The sequence below is a fragment of the Orbicella faveolata genome, unplaced genomic scaffold (assembly GCF_042242905.1).
Source record: "Orbicella faveolata isolate gen_17 unplaced genomic scaffold, um_ofav_v1 contig_1, whole genome shotgun sequence".
Lineage (NCBI taxonomy): Eukaryota > Metazoa > Cnidaria > Anthozoa > Scleractinia > Merulinidae > Orbicella > Orbicella faveolata.
In genome coordinates, this window is record NW_028301536.1 from 16,810,465 (window position 1) to 16,830,430 (window position 19,966).

At 39.4% G+C, this 19,966-nt stretch overlaps 2 protein-coding genes across 2 annotated transcripts in view; one reads left to right on the forward strand and one right to left on the reverse strand.

Annotated features, from left to right (window-relative positions):
* Positions 1-483: 483 nt before the first annotated feature.
* LOC110045778 (myoferlin-like) overlaps positions 484-19,966 on the reverse strand; it is a 63,183-nt gene continuing 43,700 nt past the window's right edge. Inside the window, exons 38-59 of the mRNA XM_089292465.1 lie at positions 19,750-19,931; positions 18,652-18,801; positions 18,314-18,412; positions 14,553-14,717; positions 14,117-14,297; positions 13,366-13,448; positions 12,605-12,721; positions 12,130-12,261; positions 8,325-8,447; positions 8,166-8,201; positions 7,777-7,868; positions 6,974-7,144; positions 6,336-6,484; positions 5,616-5,758; positions 5,212-5,300; positions 4,737-4,832; positions 4,353-4,400; positions 3,906-3,996; positions 2,596-2,698; positions 1,804-1,973; positions 1,335-1,444; positions 484-806 (exon numbers count right to left, since the gene is read on the reverse strand). Of these exons, the coding sequence (XP_089148591.1) occupies positions 563-806; positions 1,335-1,444; positions 1,804-1,973; positions 2,596-2,698; positions 3,906-3,996; positions 4,353-4,400; positions 4,737-4,832; positions 5,212-5,300; positions 5,616-5,758; positions 6,336-6,484; positions 6,974-7,144; positions 7,777-7,868; positions 8,166-8,201; positions 8,325-8,447; positions 12,130-12,261; positions 12,605-12,721; positions 13,366-13,448; positions 14,117-14,297; positions 14,553-14,717; positions 18,314-18,412; positions 18,652-18,801; positions 19,750-19,931 (2,774 nt within the window). The 3' untranslated portion in view covers positions 484-562. The remainder of the gene's footprint in view (positions 807-1,334; positions 1,445-1,803; positions 1,974-2,595; positions 2,699-3,905; positions 3,997-4,352; positions 4,401-4,736; positions 4,833-5,211; positions 5,301-5,615; positions 5,759-6,335; positions 6,485-6,973; positions 7,145-7,776; positions 7,869-8,165; positions 8,202-8,324; positions 8,448-12,129; positions 12,262-12,604; positions 12,722-13,365; positions 13,449-14,116; positions 14,298-14,552; positions 14,718-18,313; positions 18,413-18,651; positions 18,802-19,749; positions 19,932-19,966) is intronic.
* LOC110045710 (QRFP-like peptide receptor) lies at positions 16,300-17,537 on the forward strand. The gene has a single exon (XM_089292504.1). The coding sequence runs from the start codon at positions 16,367-16,369 to the stop codon at positions 17,495-17,497; it is 1,131 nt and encodes a 376-aa protein (XP_089148630.1). The 5' UTR covers positions 16,300-16,366; the 3' UTR covers positions 17,498-17,537.

Sequence of the window (19,966 nt, forward strand, 5' to 3'; positions counted from 1 at the left end):
TGGTCTGTAAGCAAGTCATCTTCTTGAGTCTAGGTCATATCGTCCTTACGCATTCAGCATTTTTTTCATGATATATCCCTGCAAAACAAACCGCATAAGGGAACGTCTTAACTACCTGGTCAAATCAATGAAATCATTGAAACCAATCGTAATTGGCGAATGCCGCTAACACTGTCGAGCCTGTCTATATATGCTGGGTTGTCGTGTCTGTGTAGTGTAAGCTTATAGCAGGCGTCCGCCAGCTGGTTGCATGGCAGGCCTGTAGCTTTACCAGTAATTGACCCCAGGTTAAGAAATATAATTGATATGCTCGACTTCCTAAATCACCCTACGTTTCGCTAACGTGGGATTGCGCTAGTTATAATCTTTTTTTTTTAGTTATAAGCACTGCGTGCTTACAAGTTATCCAAGTTATAGTATATTTACTTTGCGCTCGAAATGTATTCTTGCTGTTGATTTCAGTGATTTGACTATGCCTTGATTAAGTCAGCGGAAAAAAAGAAACTTCATTTCCTTCAAAGTCGGAAAAAAGTTCTTGGTTCGGATTAGTCTGACCAATGACTTATTTTATTAATGAGCGGCAACAATGCGTTTGGCGTGATTTGAAAACGCTAACTGCCTGCTGACTAGACGGGTCGATTAAACACGATTCACTCACCGGTGCAGCGTAAATGAAGAACGCAACGAGGCTGACGATAAGAACGAATATCAAGAAACCGATGATATACCACTTGTACCTGCCCCAGATGATATGGCGGAGAGCTTTCAATGGTGACGTGAACCATGGAAACGAGGTTGGAGGACGACTGAAAGGAAATACAGAATTTTTTAACCTACGGTACATCTGTGTATTATCTTTTATTCTGTCCTATGCACCTTGATTTTTTTAGAGTCGTTCAAATACAAAGAAGCTGCAAAGAAATGGCAAAGGGTGCCTACTTGATACTTCTACACAATGACTATTACGTCCTGTCTGCACTTGATCGTTTTAATCCTGCATTCGCTTCGCCGTCTTAACAAAATGTCAATCTGGCCCTTGTTCGAAAGGTGGATAACGCTATCCACCGGATAAATCACCATCCAGCGGATAGCGTGGTTTGATTTGTTAACACTTATCCACTGGGTAGCGATTTATCCGGTGGATAGCGTTATCGACCTCTCGAACAACCGGGGCCTGGAATGTAAACGAAAACTGTGTCTAAATGGTACGATCTAACACTACGTAATGTAAACGAGATATCTAAAGAATTGGAATTGCCTTCAGATTCATCACTAGTGTAAACAATAGTGTAAAGTATAAATTCTTAGCTTCAGTTAAATTGTTACAAACATACTTTGGTTCCTCCAATGTTGGATTCTTATTCGGATCTTCTCGCCCCTGTCCGGCCGGTTTAGCCTCTGCTTCCGCCTTAGTCATTGTTTCTAAAGTCATCTCAATTTTACCCTGAAAGAATAATGAAATTTCTTTTAACTACTTCGCTTTTTCGTCTCCGTTTGTAACTTTCTCTCTTGTTTTTCCTCCTGTATTCTCGTCTAACCTCCCACCAGCTGGTACAAACGACAAAGTTGGTGTGCTATATTAGCATACTCACATTAAATTTTACAAAACGAAATGCCTTGTGAAATATCAAAAGTTCTCAGTGACCAGTAACCTTGTTGTTGTTGTTGTTGTTTTTTTTCGCTATTTTCATTTGCATTTGACGGTAATGGCTGGGAGAAGATGTTGGGAATGGTGCATGTATGGTGATAAGCTATGTGTGTATTAGGTGTTTTCAAATACGCTGCAACTGACAAGAAGCATACCGTGTTCTTCAATGTTCCGGTTTTCATGGAACTCATCGCCCACCAGCCGTAGCATCGTTTCTGTCTAAACAGGTCCACTGTTGGTTCAGAGCTTGTGCCACTTGGTAACTTGCAGGAGCGGGCACTTGTCGCCGGCTTGATTAAAGAGGTCAGGTCGAGTTGCAAAGAACCTGCAATATTCATGGGAAACATGTTTGTTCCGTCATGTAAGGCTACCTGTATGTTCCTAACCGGTTCTGGTCCGAGGCTGTTTCTTTTATGGGTGGGTGTCGTTCTCACGATACCGGTCCCTATACCAATCTGCTACTGGATCAACCTGAGCCAATCAGCTGGCTTTTTTTTTACAATTTGTCATGTGCAGACTAAACGTTGTATTGGACCGTTTGGGACCGGTCACGTGTGAACCTAGCCAAAATCTGGTGGCAAACCGGACCGGTCTGAGTGTTCACACTGACCAGCTCACCTTGAGACCCGCTGTTTTGCAGGTGCAAACATCCCACAGGATTGAGACCGCATGAGCGGTATGGTTAGTACGACTCGTGCGATCGAAAAGCCTATCCGGTCCGATTTCTGATCTCGATTTAAATAAACTGTTCATGTATGAAGCATTGCCTATAAGACGTTCTCTTATTATCTAAAGTATCTGCGTCGAAACTGTGGCTTTCGGTCATTCAAAGCTGTTTTTTGTCCTTATCGTGAGTACTCTTCAGAGAAAATGTTTTTACCGATTTCATTCAGAAATAAGTTAAAAATCAACAGATTGACTACTGCTTAAAGCATGCAAGCACTCACCAAGAAAATCATCATTAGCGAATCCCAGATCATTGTCCCATATTTGAACCATTAACCGAGGCGTAAGTTTTTCTACTGACTCGTCAAGACTCCAGAAGTGCTCCTGCAAATTGACACACAATACCCGCTCCGCTCAACATACATATACTGCGCTGTCTATTGTCTATTCTATGATACTTGGAAACAAAGTGCCAAGAGTTACAATAAAACATGCACTCCCTGCATCGCTGTTGAAACAGTTAAACCCCCGCCCCCGCAAACTCCATTTTGTATTGCTTTTTATGGAAACTAACAGGAAGATATAATGAAACTTCCCTTTTTGTTTGTTTGGTTTTTAAAGTTCTGTTCCAGATAGAGTAAGCACCCCTCGATTTCGGGGTTCAGGCTGATCAAGTTCTTAGTTACCGGTGCTTAGTGAGAAATCAACCTGAAAATGTTCTTAAAACTTGTTTCAGAAATACTATACATTGTACATTCTACACAATCATGTTTATTACTTACACTAAAAAATCAATTTCAAGTAACAAAAATATGTATATATATATATTACTACTAATAAAAGGGAACATTAACTGTTAAAAGTTCAACATCAAGTTGTTAAGTAGTATAGTAAGCAAAAGGGTGTGAACTGTTATAATCCCACAGTGCCATCCTTCCTTCCTTGTCAGGTACTATAATAGTACTTTAATATGAGTGCTTTTTATTCTGGCGACCTCTTTTTATACAAGAACATGTTTTATTTATCAGGCTGATTTGGTTCTTATATCTGTAAATCAAGTCATCGGCCTTTTAAAGTGCAATACTCTCACAGCCACGAGTATTAAATGTGAGCGCCACTTGACGCAATGCCTGGGAGAGGGGCAGGGGATAACCTACAATGAACTAGCATGAGTACTTAGTACTAAAAGAACCCCCAGTTATGGGCCGCGTGACCTCATTTTGCTCTCTTTTATGACCTTTACACAGAAACCAAGACGTTACAAGAACCTTACCCATTAGTCTGGGAAATGAAACTGAGACTCCCTTTAGTCACGTATGTCAGCCGCAAGGCTTCCCCCAGTACACTTAAAACTAAACAATCTGAATTAGTGGCAAGGGGAAAGAAGGAAAATCCCGTGGGTGGGGGAGGGGGGAGGGGGGAGGGGGGAGGGGGGAGAACTACCATATAAGAAGTACGGGGCTGCTCGTTGTGCCTTTTCTCGGTTAAAACTTCTTAGGAGTTGTTTTCAAAATTTCTGACGAGCAGCCCCGTCCATTTTATATAGAATTCCCCCCCCCCCCCCACGCCCCCTTGGGAGGAAAATATGAACCTTTTCTTTTATCACAAGTTTCTTCTCCGTTGGAATGTAAGCGAAAGGAAATACAAATCTCCAGTTGAAGTTTCCTTCCCCGTCCATAGATCTATACAATGTATAAATAGAAAATATAAAGTTAAGGCACAATCAAAATGAGCTTGGGAATTTTGTGTCTTGTTTCACAAAATAACGCCAGAAAACATATTAAGTACGTTCTCTTTTGGCGCGATGAAATTGCTTTGTAAGTTGTGGAAGTTCTGGTAAATATTCACAAAACACTCTTAAAACGCGTTTTTAAGTTATTTCTCATTGGACTTAGATTCTTTACACGCACTGCCACCACACGATAAGAACACACAACAACACAGTGTAACATGTTGCTGCAGTTTGAACATTTTGCTCCCAGGGTTTGTCTTGGACGGGAATAATAGACCCTGGAAAGGAGGTTGGTTAGTTATATACCTGTAATGGACGTCCGTTTCCTGTGATTCGTCAATGCCATCTATCCACCTGATCACAAACAGAGCGGTCTAAATAATTTTCAAAATTGCTTTACTTTATCAGAGTCATGCCTGGCCTTAATGTGTTAAGATATTGAGACTGGGCAATGCAACAGAAAATGTTCACAGTGATCGCAGTTGTAGACTGAGCAGAACGTAAGATCATTTGAGTTGTGCTGTTGCTTTTGTGTTTGTTCCATTATTATCTAAGATCGTAACCTTGTTAAGTCTCACCTCATGACTTTATTATGTGAATATTTAGTCTCTCAACCTAATGGGCTGATATTGAGATTATTTGTACCATTTATTCAACCTCCTCTAAATGAAGAAACTTTTCTTTTCGTACCCTTTCACATAGATATCACTCATTTTCTCTCCAGTGATCGAGGTCTCCTCCATGATCACGTTTGCGGTGTTCCAGATGATAACACGAAGCACATAGCTAAACATTAAAATGAGAAAGTTAAAAAGCGCACACTAAATCAACCACTATAATCAAAAAGTCTCTTTAAGACACCACGATTGCAGCACTAGTAGACTATTACGAAACGTTCAATGTATTACTGATGACGTCCGACTGTGCTTTCATCGTCAATAGCAAGAAAGCATTTTTGGATCATGCATGTACCACATACTTCCCTTTCTACTTCCTTAAAATCATCAAGATTTTCAACATTTTAACTATGGAAGCCTTCATGCCCGCACACAGGTTGTTTTATAAAAACGTTCAATCGATCCGGCACTTCGTACCCGCGAAAAAAGGCGAGAAAAGAGTTTCGATGTTTGTTTGGATAACTTAAACAATCATAGGTTAATCTTACTCTTGTGGCTCCCTCGGCTTGACGTCGACTGCAGCAGGTGGTTTACCCTCTGAGATTGGAAACATATCAACCCACAATTGAAGTTTTCCCTGGAAAATAAAGAACAGATAAATAACCAAACCGACAACACATGATGGAAGGCCTAGGAGAAGCCAAACTACTTCGTTTGTCTCATTCGCTTTCGCCGAGAGAATTGAAACGATCTTTCTTAATTTCTCGGCCGTTATAGCCCTTTCACCTCCAACAGTGCTAAAACTTTAAAACGGTTCCAAACACTGAAAACAAGCTGTACCAAAAAGAAAGGTACCACTCATATTAGCTTTCCTCTTAATTACAGTTGCACTCTAAAAACATTTTGTAAATTTGATAATGTAGTTCTACGTGAAGCTACATGCAGAAGTTACCTGTTCCGTTGTTGGCTGTTGTGTTTTGTTATACAGGCCCCTAGTTTCCACGTGCTCGGGAACAAGGTTCAACTTGTTGAGAACATAGAGAGCCAAGCGGCTCCGTTCTTTTCCAAAATGCTTATGGATCGCCCTTCCTTCCTCTACGAAAACAAGTATTCATGTAGGTAAGTATTTAGGCCCAAAAAACTAGTCCATGAAATGTATCAGTGTTGCCGCAGAAATCACGGTATTTATACTAAACGCAACGTTTAGATTGATTTTTGAATGCCTTGTTTTGCCTCATTGATGTCAGCAGCGCCAAAAATTTATCGGCATAAAATGCAAAAACCGAATGGAAACGTCACGTTTTGGAATGTCCCAGTAGCAAGCCCGTGCTCTTTACGTTATTTCTGGCGGCGTTATCAGCTGGTAACTAACGTTTGAATACTTGGTTTGCCTCTTTGATGCCTACAGCGCCAATAATTTGTCGGCATGACGTGCAAACACCGAATGAACGCGTCACGTTATGGAATGTTCAGGTAGCAATTAAGCGCGTGCTTGCAACGTTATTTCTGACATTATCAGTTATGAACTAACCACATCTTAAAGAGTTTTGTAGCAACCCATAACGAAGAAGCCCCAATAAATTCGTTTTGATAGTCTCTTGAAAAGTGTTATTTAGTTGTTGGCATAAGTTAAAACACTACAGATTGACACCAATCTGGCTAGAATCCTCACCAAACTCAGCCAAAGTATATGTTTGTCCATCCACTGTCACTGAGAATGGTTCATCGGTATACACTGGAAGGCTTATGTTGTTCATTACGCACCAGTCATTGAGAATTGTTCTCGGTTTGCGACAATCTCGCCATCTGTTAGGACCAGTCCTTTGAAGGGGAATCAGTGAATCAATCGATCAGTCGACCAATGAATCAATCAATCAATCAATCAATCAATCAATCAATCAATCAATCAATCAATCAATCAATCAATCAGTCAGTCAGTCAGTCAGTCAATCAATCAGTCAATCAGTCAATCAGTCAATTATTCAATCAGTCAATCAATCTATTAATCAATCAATCAATCAATCAATCAGTCGATGGATCGATTAGTCAGTTAATCAATAAAACAATCGATCAGTCAGTCAGTACGAATCAAGTAAACACACGATCATGTTAAAAAGTTATGATGGATAAATAAATGACGTAAATTTTGTTTGCTTTTTGTTTTGCTATTTACTATTATGGGACAAAATCATTTTAATTACTGTATGAGTCTACTTTTTGTAGCTAAAGATACAAAGATTCCAGCTGGGGAGAACACCTATACGCCAAGGGCAAAATGTTGTAAGTTTAGTGCACTCTGTCATTTCGTACTTGCAGTAACTCTTAGAACAACCACACGTGGCGAAATATCGAGACAGCATTCTCTGTTCCAAATCAATCTGTGTTTCACCAATAAGGTCATCCCGTCCGATGAGGTCATAATCCATGACAGCGATTTTGAGATCTTTGACAACAGGAATGCTAGCAGTGAACTCGAACATTCTGAAAAAGAACGACAAAAATATTTTGTTTTTGTTAAAGGATAAGCACTGAGCCGACGACCCTTTCTTTAGTATTTGATCAGTAAGTTACAGGTCCGTGTTTCAAAATTGTTCATAAAATTTCGATATTTAATTTCTCAAGCAAAATGTCCTTCTTGCATCACACTAACCGTGACAACTTAGTGACGTTTTTATATCCACCCGTATTTACCTTGTATTTTCCTAAAAATACAAGGTAAATAAGGGTCTTGAAATTAATTCGAATCCGCTTTCACAAATCATTAAACGTTTCATCCATGATGCTATATACACAACTGCAAAGAAAACGTTTTGAACACCGTATACACCTCTCTTCTTGACTACACTGTATTGCTGTAAACATGGCCCGAATCATAGCAGACCGCTGTAGTGTGCATAATGCTGCACACTTGGTTTTGCATAGTTTTTCATTCTGCAACGAAGTGTTACCTTTCTACGAATGTCAACTTAAATTACAGTCGCCGACAAATTTATAAAAAAGTGCTGTCTTCCGAGAAGTACCGCAATTTCATCAATTAAACAAACGGCATTCTGTCGCGAATCTTACAAACAAAGTGGAGCTTGCGCAGTAGCGATTGCTGGTGGGTGGCTTACCTCCCAAACACGGGGTTCACTGTGTAGGGTTTGTAAATGTCCTTGTCATCGAACTCTTGTTCCCCTAAACTAACTACCAAGTATGGATCAGCCTACAAAAAGAAATGAAAGTAAATTTAAATATAATATCTATCCAGATGTGAACGAAGTTGAGGCATTACTCACCTATGAATTAACTATTTCCTTTGTATTTGAAACGTTTTGAGATGGAACAGATATAGATTATTGCTTTATCATCTTATTTTGATTCTGTTTTGTAGCAAACGAATGCTATCCTCGTAAAATTCCCCTCCGGCTTTTTTTTTTACCATATTTTGATCTGGCTCTTTTGTATGTCGTATTGGATAACTGGATCGTGGATATTTCGATCTCACTTCACATCAACTTACAGTTCCAGAGTCATCCCTTGGCTGAAGGTCCAATGCCTGAAAAAAAGGGTTTTTTTTTATGAAATAAGCTGTCTGCTGTTAACGACATGATAAATTTCTCGTTAAACTATAACATTCCTTAGCCCCTAACATGAGGTTTTCAAACTTTGGTTCTCATACCTTGATGACGTAGAGACGGACAATACATTCTACCGGTTTGCAGGGTGGTAGATAGGTAAAAACAGTCTCGGGTAATGGCCAGGATCTCTCGTCCTCTGGCATCGGGTAAACTCGAAACGTTCCCTAGAAATGCAAGGAGGAGAGATTAATAAAATTACGATACCTGATGTTCTATTTTTTCCGTGGTAATTTTGTTGAAAATTATTTGAGTTCTCAAAGGCTACTGTTGTGTCAATGAATAGTGCATTCAAGATGGAATTCTTTACTTGTATGGAGCGTTTTCTCTCACGTGGCCAGCAGCCATGTAAAATGCATTGAAATATAAAACAGAATAAAATATTTGCCAAAGAAAAGAGTTCACCCCCCACAGGATTGGTTTGGGACACCAAAATGGCCAAAGTTTCATTGCTGTTTTGGGATACCAATATGGCAGCCGTCACGTCATGTGAAAACGCATTATGGCATATGGCATTCACGGGGAAGCTACGTTTCCGCTTATCCTTCCTCCGCAGACAATGCGCGCAGGCTCCAAAAGGGAAGATACGTCTAAAATTGAGGGTGCACGAGGAGCGACGGAAAAGAAAAAAAGGACGCTTTATGTCCCTTTTCTTCCTTTTCGTCGTGTAAGGAGGATTCAAGCAAACACAACTTCGTCACTGTTTTTACCGGTTTCGATTCTTTCTTTCTTAAGAGTCCCTGTCCATAAAAATGGAAAATAAATCGGCAAGGATCGAAAATTCGATTTCGCTCATATTTTTATGGTAGATAGGCTAGGGCATGACAAAAACTACTGGATAGTTTTTTTGGCAAAATGTCCTTTTATTTCAAAGAAATATGCAAATTACCAAATACCGTTAAAATCGTCATTTGACGCACCATTTTATTAAACAAGTTTGAGAGCCTCGCATGCAAAACCACATCATTCTTCCGTCTTCAAAACACTCAAATATGTTTGTGCAATGTTTAAATGTGTACTGGGTTGATTTTAGGGAATGTTGCGTTGTCTTTTTGGGTGCACAATAATTAAATTTCGAAGTCGTGTATTTCATTCACTTAAAAGTACTTCGTGAATATAATTAATTTTCACCATGTGCGAAACCTTCAAATGGACCAAGCTTCTGGTGGTTGAATTGCAGAAGGATGGTCTACAGATTCCTGTAAAAATTTCTTTGGGCAAATGATTGTGAGCGACGCGAGAGCTTTTCAAAGTACGTCAAAAATGCAAATATTTGACCACCGTCGTCAAATTTCAATTTACGGGTTAGACGTATATTTTAGCATGCGCCACATGACTTGACCTATGTTAAGCTGAAATAGACACAGAGCTGATAATTTCGAAATGTTCTAACCTTATTTGCTGTAAAAGGCAGGTCCAAAGCCGATTTGACGTGTTTCTAGTCGATCTCTCACCATTCGTCGCACATAAAGCATATGTTCGCTTTTGTTTACACAAGGTTAACGTCCGATGTACATCGCCTACTGTGAACCTAATATTGGTCGAATACTATGAATCCGTGACCATCTTTCTGCGCATATGAACATCACTGCATCAAAGTCTAAAACGGCTGAGACATTTGTAGATAGTTGCTCGCTTTGCGCTGCGCCAAAATATTGCGTTTGATCCATTGCTGACCATTGCTGATAAGGGTGTCGGCGCAGCCCAATCTTACAGCCGTTATTGTTCGTCACGCAGTGCTGTCACGGCATATGCTGCACATTTTGATCTATTTTGTATAGAGTACTCTCAGCATAAGTGAAACAATTTAATCATTGTTCTTCTGTTTTTTCATATTATAATAATATATGTGTATATTTATATAATCATATTCTATAGTGTACGTGGCCTCGGTCCATATCACGTTTGTTGTACGTTCTGATGTTTCAGACAACAGCTGATAAAGCTAGTACCTGTACTCACTAGAATTTTAAGAAAATCGCCATAAAAAAGTTATAGATTAATGAAGCAAGAACTAGCTGAAATAAAAATAGGAAATCACAACGAGTCTAATTCGTGAGAAAAACAGACTAAATTTAATTAGTAATTACGTGAGTAAATAGCCCTGGCCATGCCATTTTGTTTGGCGTATCAGTTGTTTGCTTAGTGGCGAGGCATTGGTATGTAACAGAAAATAGAGGACTGTTGTCAAAACAGTCCAAAATTATCGTCAGTAAAATATTGTAAATAAAACACCTATTGACCGGTTACCTCCGCGGCCATCATTTGGTCATTCCGATAAGGGTTTCATTATTGTCTTTACCCCTATTAAGCGGCCACCCAAAATTTAAGAACTTTGTTTTGGAAAGGGCGGTGGCAGATAAGAGTCTGAAATTGAAGGTGCATGACGAGTGATAATTCAAACACACGTCTATCATGATTGTATTGAATTGACTCCATGTTTACCAAGACATTTATAGCCCGATAGTGAAAAATTAAATATTCAAGGTACACCAACCTCTATTTAAGCGGTTAGCCCCATTAAGCGGTCACCACCCATTTCCCCGGGGGTAGCTCACTGTATTACATGTAAACCAAAAATAATTGCATAGCGCGAAAAGACCTAGGTATGAGTTTAGCGTTACAGTATTACGCAGGGGCATGTAGGTACCGGTGGTCGAGTAAAAGATAACAACAGGGGCAATGGTAAATTATTCATTCTTTTCATTTCTTAATTTAATCTCTTCCTACTCAACACGATTGCGTGCTCCCAGTGATTCCAAGCCTTACGGAGTCTTACGTATCAGGATAGAAATTGTCCCACCCCTACCCCCTAAAATGGGATGACAGAATTGCGTGACGAACAAGGAACCGCTGTAAGCAAGGATTCAAACCATGATGATCAAACGTAATATTTTGGTGTAGTGCAAAGCAAGCAACTATCTACAAGTGACTTAGCCGTTTTTGACTTAGATGCAGTGGTGATCATATGTGTCGAACGAGGGTCACAGATTCATGGTATTCGACCGTTAAATAAGTTGACAGTTGGCGATGTACATCGGACGTTATGTAAACAAAAGCAAACTTCTCCTTTATGTGCGACGAATGGTGATAGAAACACGTCAAATCGGCTTTGGACCTGCCTTTTACAGCAAATGAGGTTAGAACATTTCGAAATTATCAGCTCTGTGTCTATTTCAACTTAACATAGGTCAAGTCATGTGGCGCATGCTAAAATATACGTCTAACCCGTAAATTGAAATTTGACGACGGATGGTCAAATATTTGCATTTTTGACGTACTTTGAAAAGCTCTCGCGTCGCTCACAATCATTTGCCCAAAGAAATTTTTACAGGAATCTGTAGACCATCCTTCTGCAATTCAACCACCAGAAGCTTGGTCCATTTGAAGGTTTCGCACATGGTGAAAATTAATTATATTCACGAAGTACTTTTAAGTGAATGAAATACACGACTTCGAAATTTAATTATTGTGCACCCAAAAAGACAACGCAACATTCCCTAAAATCAACCCAGTACACATTTAAACATTGCACAAACATATTTGAGTGTTTTGAAGACGGAAGAATGATGTGGTTTTGCATGCGAGGCTCTCAAACTTGTTTAATAAAATGGTGCGTCAAATGACGATTTTAACGGTATTTGGTAATTTGCATATTTCTTTGAAATAAAAGGACATTTTGCCGAAAAAACTATCCAGTAGTTTTTGTCATGCCCTAGCCTATCTACCATAAAAATATGAGCGAAATCGAATTTTCGACCCTTGCCGCGAAATTAAGAATTTGTCTGATTTTTACGGGCAGGCACTCTTAAGGACAATTGTCTGTTAAAAACAGAAAACTTCTCCAACCTTGAATTCGCCCACAATCGTGTCCTGCTCTTCGTCTCTTGATTTGGCTCTTCCTCGGTAAATGTGGAACGAAGAGATAAAATCTTCAAAGCCATCGAACTCATCCACTTTCTCCAGTTCGGTCTGGTAGACCTGGAAATTATGGTGAAAAAAATAGTTAAAATTGACTTTGAACAGAATATTTCTTTTTGGAATCTTCAGGCATTCCGTGACGGTGACCACTTTTGAGAGGTTGCCACGCAACCATACGCACGTCTGTAATCATTACACTTTCTGGTGTATCGTTTGAATCCGAATTTCACTCAGTTAAATTCTTGTGCGGAGACCAAATTTTGTTTGGAATGATCTTTCTAGATGCGATAAGAGCTCATTTTTTTGCACCACCAAAGACCACCCATACTCCCCAGATTACACACAATAGGTTCTCAAGGTACTTTCTAGTGCTTTTGGAAGAAATACGTATTTGATTCCTCACCGTCATCTTTTCGTATCCTTGGTTGATATATTCTCCGCATTTCTCTTCATCTCCAATTGACGCATAAAACTTTGACCACCAATCCAGGAACTCTTCAGTAACCTCTTGCTTATCTTTCTAGAAAATGCAGTAACAAAGATATCCGATGGGTAACTCGGGAACAACAACAAAAAAAACTTAAATGTACCGTTTCAACTTTGATTAACATTGCTCAAATAACTTGTCGTATATGCAGACCTCTTTCCCAGGTTTATTGCTCGTTATTTTCTTGAAATAACGTTTTCGTTTCCCCTGAGAGTTCGAAATAGCAGAGTTCAACTGTATTTTGTGTCATATATCAAACACGAGAGACAGTGTTTCATCAGGATATCCAAACACCGAGAAGAGAATTAAAAGTAAGACGCGCAGCGGAGTATTTTTGACGAAATTCGAGGTGTTTGGATAGCCGATGAAACACTCTCTCCAGTGTTTGACATATCTTCTCAATCTAAACAAAATCTCGGGAGTAAACGGAGAAGTAAATCGTCAAAATCTATGCTAATTAAGACCGGGCATCCAAACCTCGTTCACAGTTATGATTTTCTTTGTTTTAACTTGATGGATTATTAATGAGTTCAGTGAGAAGCGGAAAGCTAAACGTGTCTACTGTTTCTGACTTTCAGTTGGGAACGAGAATTAGATTATCACAAGCCTTGGAGAATTAATTGCTTGACGAGGTAGAGCAATTTAGAATCGTGACTTTAATCGATGTTTTTTTTTACCTTCTTCTTGCTCTTTTTCGGTTCCTTGACATCCACGACATGTGACGCTTCGTTGCTTGCGATCGAAACATTGTCTGCAGTAGCTAAGAATAAGCCCAAAAAACAAATAAAGAGTGAAGAGAGACAGAAGATTAATTTAAGAGTGGATTCGTCGTGTACAAGTCAGTGGAGTTGAGGAAGCAAATCTCAGTTTAGCATTTAAAGGGAAAACTCCCAAAAGTTTCATACCAACTGTCTACACAGGAGATAGAGCAGTAAGCCATTTAGGTCTAGTAGCTTAAAAGGCCTGTGATTAGATAAGTACCTGCAGTTTATGTTGCGTGAATGGACTCGTAATAAAGCTACTATTTGGACACTCTAAATGAAAACAAATAAACTCAAAAGTAGGATTTTGTGTTCAAAATCTATTTGTGTACAACAGAACGGAGACGTTAATCTTACCTTGGTTTGGAAAGCAACGGCTCATATAATTGTTTGTTTCTTTATTTCATTACACTAAGGTAAACTCGAAAGAGAACCCAGCATTTCCAGGAGCATGTGCTTCCTTTATAACTATTTTGCCAATCGAATATTCTTTGCCCACTTATTAGCTAGAGATGCACGTTAATACATGCCATGCTAAAAAACTAAAATTGGTTCACGAAGAAGATAATTACTCTGCAATTATCAGACAGTGGGCCTTTTTGTTTGGCTCTTCTGAATGTTCTTGTAATTACATATTCTTAACTTACTAATCGGACCCAGGCTGTACCTTTTGGCGCTGGACCCTTGGCACCGGAGTCGACTTCTTCAACCACTTTCGGCGTTGGGCAGCGGTATTTCTGAATCGACCTCAATGAATGCACGCCCACAATTGGTCGGCGACCAAATGAACGGTTGTCACGGACGCGGATGTTCAGTGCTGGTGCGTAAATCTCTTCCACGGGAAGATTCTGTGAACGAAATTGAACACAAAAACAGCGTCAGACAGCTGGCAATCGTATATCCCTATAGCTCGCAATTTTGATCTCAGCCTCGTTATACAGAAGTCCCTTTTTACATGGTGAATTCTTCCCTTACAGAATACCTGACCGCATAAAGGGAGCCGTGAGACGTTTGTTTGTTAACTCATACAAAAACAACAACAACAACAACAAAAAGCATGTTACACGTCGTGAAGTAGATAAAATGAATATAGGTGTAATTACCACAATCATTCTGGTAAGAACAGGTTTTTCAAAGTTTGGATTCTTCTTAGTGTCCTTGATGACGTCAGACTGGACCACTTCCCCAGCACACTCAAACTCTATGCTTGGCGACGTCACACTTGTGAGTTCAAACTTTTTCATGTTCCTTACACCCCAACACAAAACCTGTCAATGACAATGAATTAACCGATAATATATAGATTTAGCCAAACCTAAAAGCGGAGTTCCTGATGGCTTGAGCCTGCGATCCAATCAAAAACCTATATCTAGACAGCGGTCAACTTCAAAAAACACGTGATCTCGATGAGCTCTAAACATAAGCCTGCCATATGTTGCGTGATACTGATCAGGGGATACCTTGTTTGGACAGGTATCAGTTGAACATAACATGTCCGTCCAATATCAAAGATGCACGCTGTAAACCTGCCCTCGCAATCTCTTAAGAGAAAATCCCTGGGAACGAGGTTTTTGAAGAGTGACAAATCACATTGATTTACATGAAGGGGCGCACGTACGGACGGATGTAGGGCCAGCGCGTGATAACCAAATTTTTTAGCTCGATAGGTTACCAAATTCTCTGAGCAATGGGGCCGGCTTACGCCCCTTCGGCAGCCAGGAGCTCCGCTATTAAGTGAATTTATAAAAACGTACATCATGACCTGACATGATGACTCGAAACGTACAGTATTAAATCTTTTAGTAAATTTTAGCATGTCTTTGCTATAGCAAATCTCTCCAGATCTGATTAATCAAAACTTCAATGACGGAAAAGAGTTTCCTTGTTAGCACAGAGTTAAGATAACACGACGAAGTTCTATTAAAAAGCAGATTTTAGCTAAGGCCCCGTCCATACTAAAGCGTTTTCGAAACGATACGTTTCCGACGACGCATTAGCGCCAAAAACGCTTCCGTCCATACTACCATTTTCGCAGCGTTTTCATCGTCCACACTAAAACCTTAAGAAAGCTGAAGGGCTATGAGAAAACGAGCAGAGAAATCACCACTGTCATTTGCACATGCGCAGTGATGTGAAAACGTCAGAGTTTTCGAATGTCTCCGTTTTCACTGTTCACACTAATACCATAAGACTCCGTTTTCTCGTTTACACTATGGACTGTATTTTTGGATGTACACTACGCGTTTCAAATGAAAACGATGAATATTTTCCATTGTTGTAGTATGGACTGTAGGCGAGAGCGTATCAAAGAGTATTCGCTTTCAAACCAAAAGCATTTCGTCGTGTTATCTTAACTCTATGATAGCAAGGAAACTCTTTTCTATTATTGTAGTTTTAGTTAAATTCAGTTTTTTTTAATTTGAAGGTCCTTCGTCTCTATGGGGTGAAGAAAATACCGTTTTTTGTAAAAGATAGACAAAAACTAATGATTACACGTTCTCTCTCTAGATATGTGGCTTTTAACAACAGGAAGCCGAAATAATAGATTTGTACTTTGAAATTTCGTTTTCCACCTGTCGTAAATACGTCGAATGAACAAACATGCTTTGTCATTGGAGAGATTTTCAATGTATTTGTTGAGAACTACACCCTGATGTGGTATATTGGCATTTTACCCTAATGAAAGCCGTATAATCTATTGTAAAGCAAAGAAACCTGTCGTTCATTACTTTCTCTAATACGAACGCAAAATAGAAAATTAATTGCATCGGCTTCTAATATACTGAAGTGTTTGGAGCAACGGAATTGAAATTCATTTCCGATTAATTGTGACTGACGAGGTACATCAGGTCAAAATATAAAGGGCGTGCTTCTACAGCGCTAGCAACGGCAATACTTGAGAGAGAAGGTGTAGATCATGTCATTGAGAAACAACACCACAATCCCAGTAACTGTGAACGAAACTGCCCTTAGTCAACCGAACACGTCATGCGGTCCCCATGTTCTTCACACGACGGCAGAGAGAATTTCTTTCATTTTCCTCTATTGTGCTAATTTGATGGGTAGTTTCTTCGGAAACATCTTTATAATCATCATCGTCTACAAGCATCGAGATTTACGAAAAACAATGAACTATTTCATCGTGAACATGGCTGTGTCAGATCTACTTTTCCCACTGATAGTAATCCCTGTCAATATTGTTGGATTGGTGACTGATTCATGGCAATTGCGCGTCAGTGGAAACTTAGGATCGAGTTTTTGCAAGTTGTTTTATTTCTCGAGCGCTGTGGCCCTCCATGTTTCTGTTCAAAGCTTGGTGTGGATAGCAATTGACAGATTTGTCGCCGTCGTTTTTCCAATAAAACTTGGTCTTATTTCACCGAAGATTCGCACAACAGCCATCGTTTCCACTTGGATTTTTGCAGGTTTGTTTAATTCACCATTGCTGATAATCTCGGATGTTGTTGTACACGAAAATAAAAACACGTTTTGCGACTACACAGGTGGCGATTCAGTCTACAATTCGGATTTTTCGGCGGCATTTTTGTTTGCACAATTTTTTATGTGTTTTATCGCTCCGTTAGTTGTATTAACCGTTTTGTACACTGCGATAGCAATCGCTTTAAAAAGACAGAATAAAGCCCTCAATAACATCGCACAAAATCGAAGAAAGAAACGAAGACAAGCTATTCGAATGGCTGTTATCATTATAGTGCTATTTTACATTTGCGTTATTCCATCGACGTTGTCATATTTCGCTGCATACAGGAGTTTGTCTTGTGTCTCTCAAAAACTGCTTTTAACTCTAGCGAGTGTTGTGTTTTGTTCGTCTTCTATGGTCAATCCAATAATTTGTTTGTCGTTTGTTGAGAGTTATCGCCGTGGATTACGAAATGTTTTATGTCCTTGCACGAAAACGCCAGACACCATAACGGCGAAACGCGAGCAAGGTACTCTACAAGGAGTGAAAAATCTTTCCGGAGAAAAATGTCGACGAGTTTTGAAGGACACAGAAAACTACAAAGAAACATTGAACACTACTATGTAGAGAGCATGTAGAGATGGTCTGAGACCCTAAAAGATGCCGTGTAGGATAGAAACATTGACAAGTCTTCTTGAAGTAATATATGAAACACGAAAGACCGTGTTTGACAACATTTCAAACAACTGATTGATACAGAAAATCTTGCATGAATTTGTTGCTTTTATTTGAAAAAGGAAAATATCGGCAAATGACGTGTTTGCTGTGATTTTGGGTGTTGATACTTTCCTAGGATTTAGTGATTGCGGTTATCACATTTGCCAGAAATGAGTTACGAATGTTGTTGACAAATTTAAAGTAGAATCTCGATAAAAGCCTGCATGAATAATGACTTGAAACTGGAATGCTGTGAGACGCATGAGAATTATACAATATCTTTTTGTGATCTCCGGAGTAAGATCCTCTCCTTGTTCTTATTATTAGTTTAAACTTTTTTACAAGGTTATGTAACTTCTCAGTTCTGCATAAACACTCCTTTTGCACATAAGTAATACTGTTGCATGCATGGGATTGCGTGCATGGGGCTCTGTTCCTATAGTTATGGGGCTCCGCTTACCGGCCCTTCGGGCCGCCGGAACTCTGCTATAACTTTTCTCCAGAAGCACAGAGAAGCTTGCTAGCTGACAACACAAAGGAGACCTCTGACATTTGTGCCACTTCGTCCATTAGATGTAAATGTTTTCCCAGAGCGAAATAAATAATGTTAATAGCGACTTAAACAAAAGGAAGCGAGGAGAAAATGATTTTCTTATATCTGGATTCATTAGCGATTAAAAAGAAATGAAAACTAACACAAAAAAATTAAAGGGAAATAAAGCCAACCTCGATAGCCGAGCGCTGTAACTTTGGGCGCACACCACTTCGCACGGCGTACAGTTCTCCTCTCATGGGTGGAGTGAATGGTAACTCTGCACCTTCGTCCTGTAAGTACAGTACATGAATGACACAATCGTCCTCTTTATTACATCTCTTCAATTTACATTGGAGCAAGAGACGAGGAAGTTAAGCGGGGAACAAAAGACTAAGATGTACGGTAAAATGATTTTGGATCAGTGTTACCCACTCAACCGCTGGATGTTAATTAAACCAAAAATACATTGAAGAAGAGTACGGTGAATGCGTTAAGAAAATATATAAAACCCAAAACATGACAGACGTACAAGGAACAGTTCACAAGCAGCCAATAGTTCGCCTCCTTCCTCTTCTCCTCTTCTGATCTTGTGCCACTGCAGTCGGGGTTCAGGAGTCTGGTGTCCTTCTAGCCTTACCATGGGCGATATCACGCAGCGACCAAGAAATCCGTCTTTACCCTGTTATAAAATGACACATCTGATTGCTTTCCCTCAACATATACTACAAGACACATAAACTACCTCATTAGATTCGATTATTTTCCCTGTCTGAGTCAAAACGAATTGTTTTTTTTTTTGCATTGTGATCAGCGAACCAAGCATATCATGTGGTTGAATTCTCCCAATCAATCATCGTATGTACGTGCAGTACCAATATATATATCTTATTAGATGGTTTGGTTTGTAGCATCGCTGTATATTTTTACGAGTTGTGCCGTATTTTGACGAGCCCGTAGGGCGAGTCAAAATACAAACAACGATTAAAAATATAAAGCGATACTACACACCAAAACATCTAATAAGAGATTTATTATCCAACTACTGTAGTTAATAAATTTAACAGTGAAAGGGGGAGAGTGTGACAGTTTTGCGGGCGGGCGCCGACCTGTATGGCAAGCAGGTTTTCTACTGATACAAATAACTGTACAATATCGCTGTATATTTGTACTGTTATTTGGACGGTATTCACTGCAGTTAGATAATAATAAGGGAGACTTACTCATTAAGTCTCATTAAACGGGATAAGAGTTACATTGAATTATGGGAGTTAACAAAATAGGGAAAAAAATGTATCTAAACTACCAAAATCGGTAGGATTGCGTCGGGGTTATAGCAATCTATTTTTGTATTGTCTATAGCTTTTTAGGAAGGAACCCATAAAATGTTTTTTAAAGACTCTTCTTGGCACAAGTTAAAACTTCTGAAATTTTAATTACGAGTCCCCCCTAAACCTTCATTAATTATTCTCTTTTTTTTTTTTTTCTTTAGAATTAATTGAAACCTACTAACTAGTCCTTATTCTTGGGAAATAAGCAAACAATCTTACAACATGCAAGACTTTTTATCATATATTGTGGACTGTGGAACTTAAGAGACTAAAAATGTAAAAGAAACCACAAATCTTACCACAGAGTCTCGATCAAACAACTCTACCACCACACTTGGCGGGTTCTTTGCCACGTTCACGACACCTTCGTAAATTTCAATTTCGTCGAAAATCAGAGTCTGATCCCAGGTGGGACACAGAGTCTGAGTCAGTACTGCTGTCACAGCACTTTGCTTGCAAAATGCAACACGGGCATAGGCATCTAACGGGGGAAAGCACATACATTCAATAATAGTG

What these genes read in the sequence shown, in the direction of transcription:
- LOC110045710 (XM_089292504.1), top strand. Translation starts at nt 16,367, where the DNA reads ATGTCATTGAGAAACAACACCACAATCCCAGTAACTGTGAACGAAACT.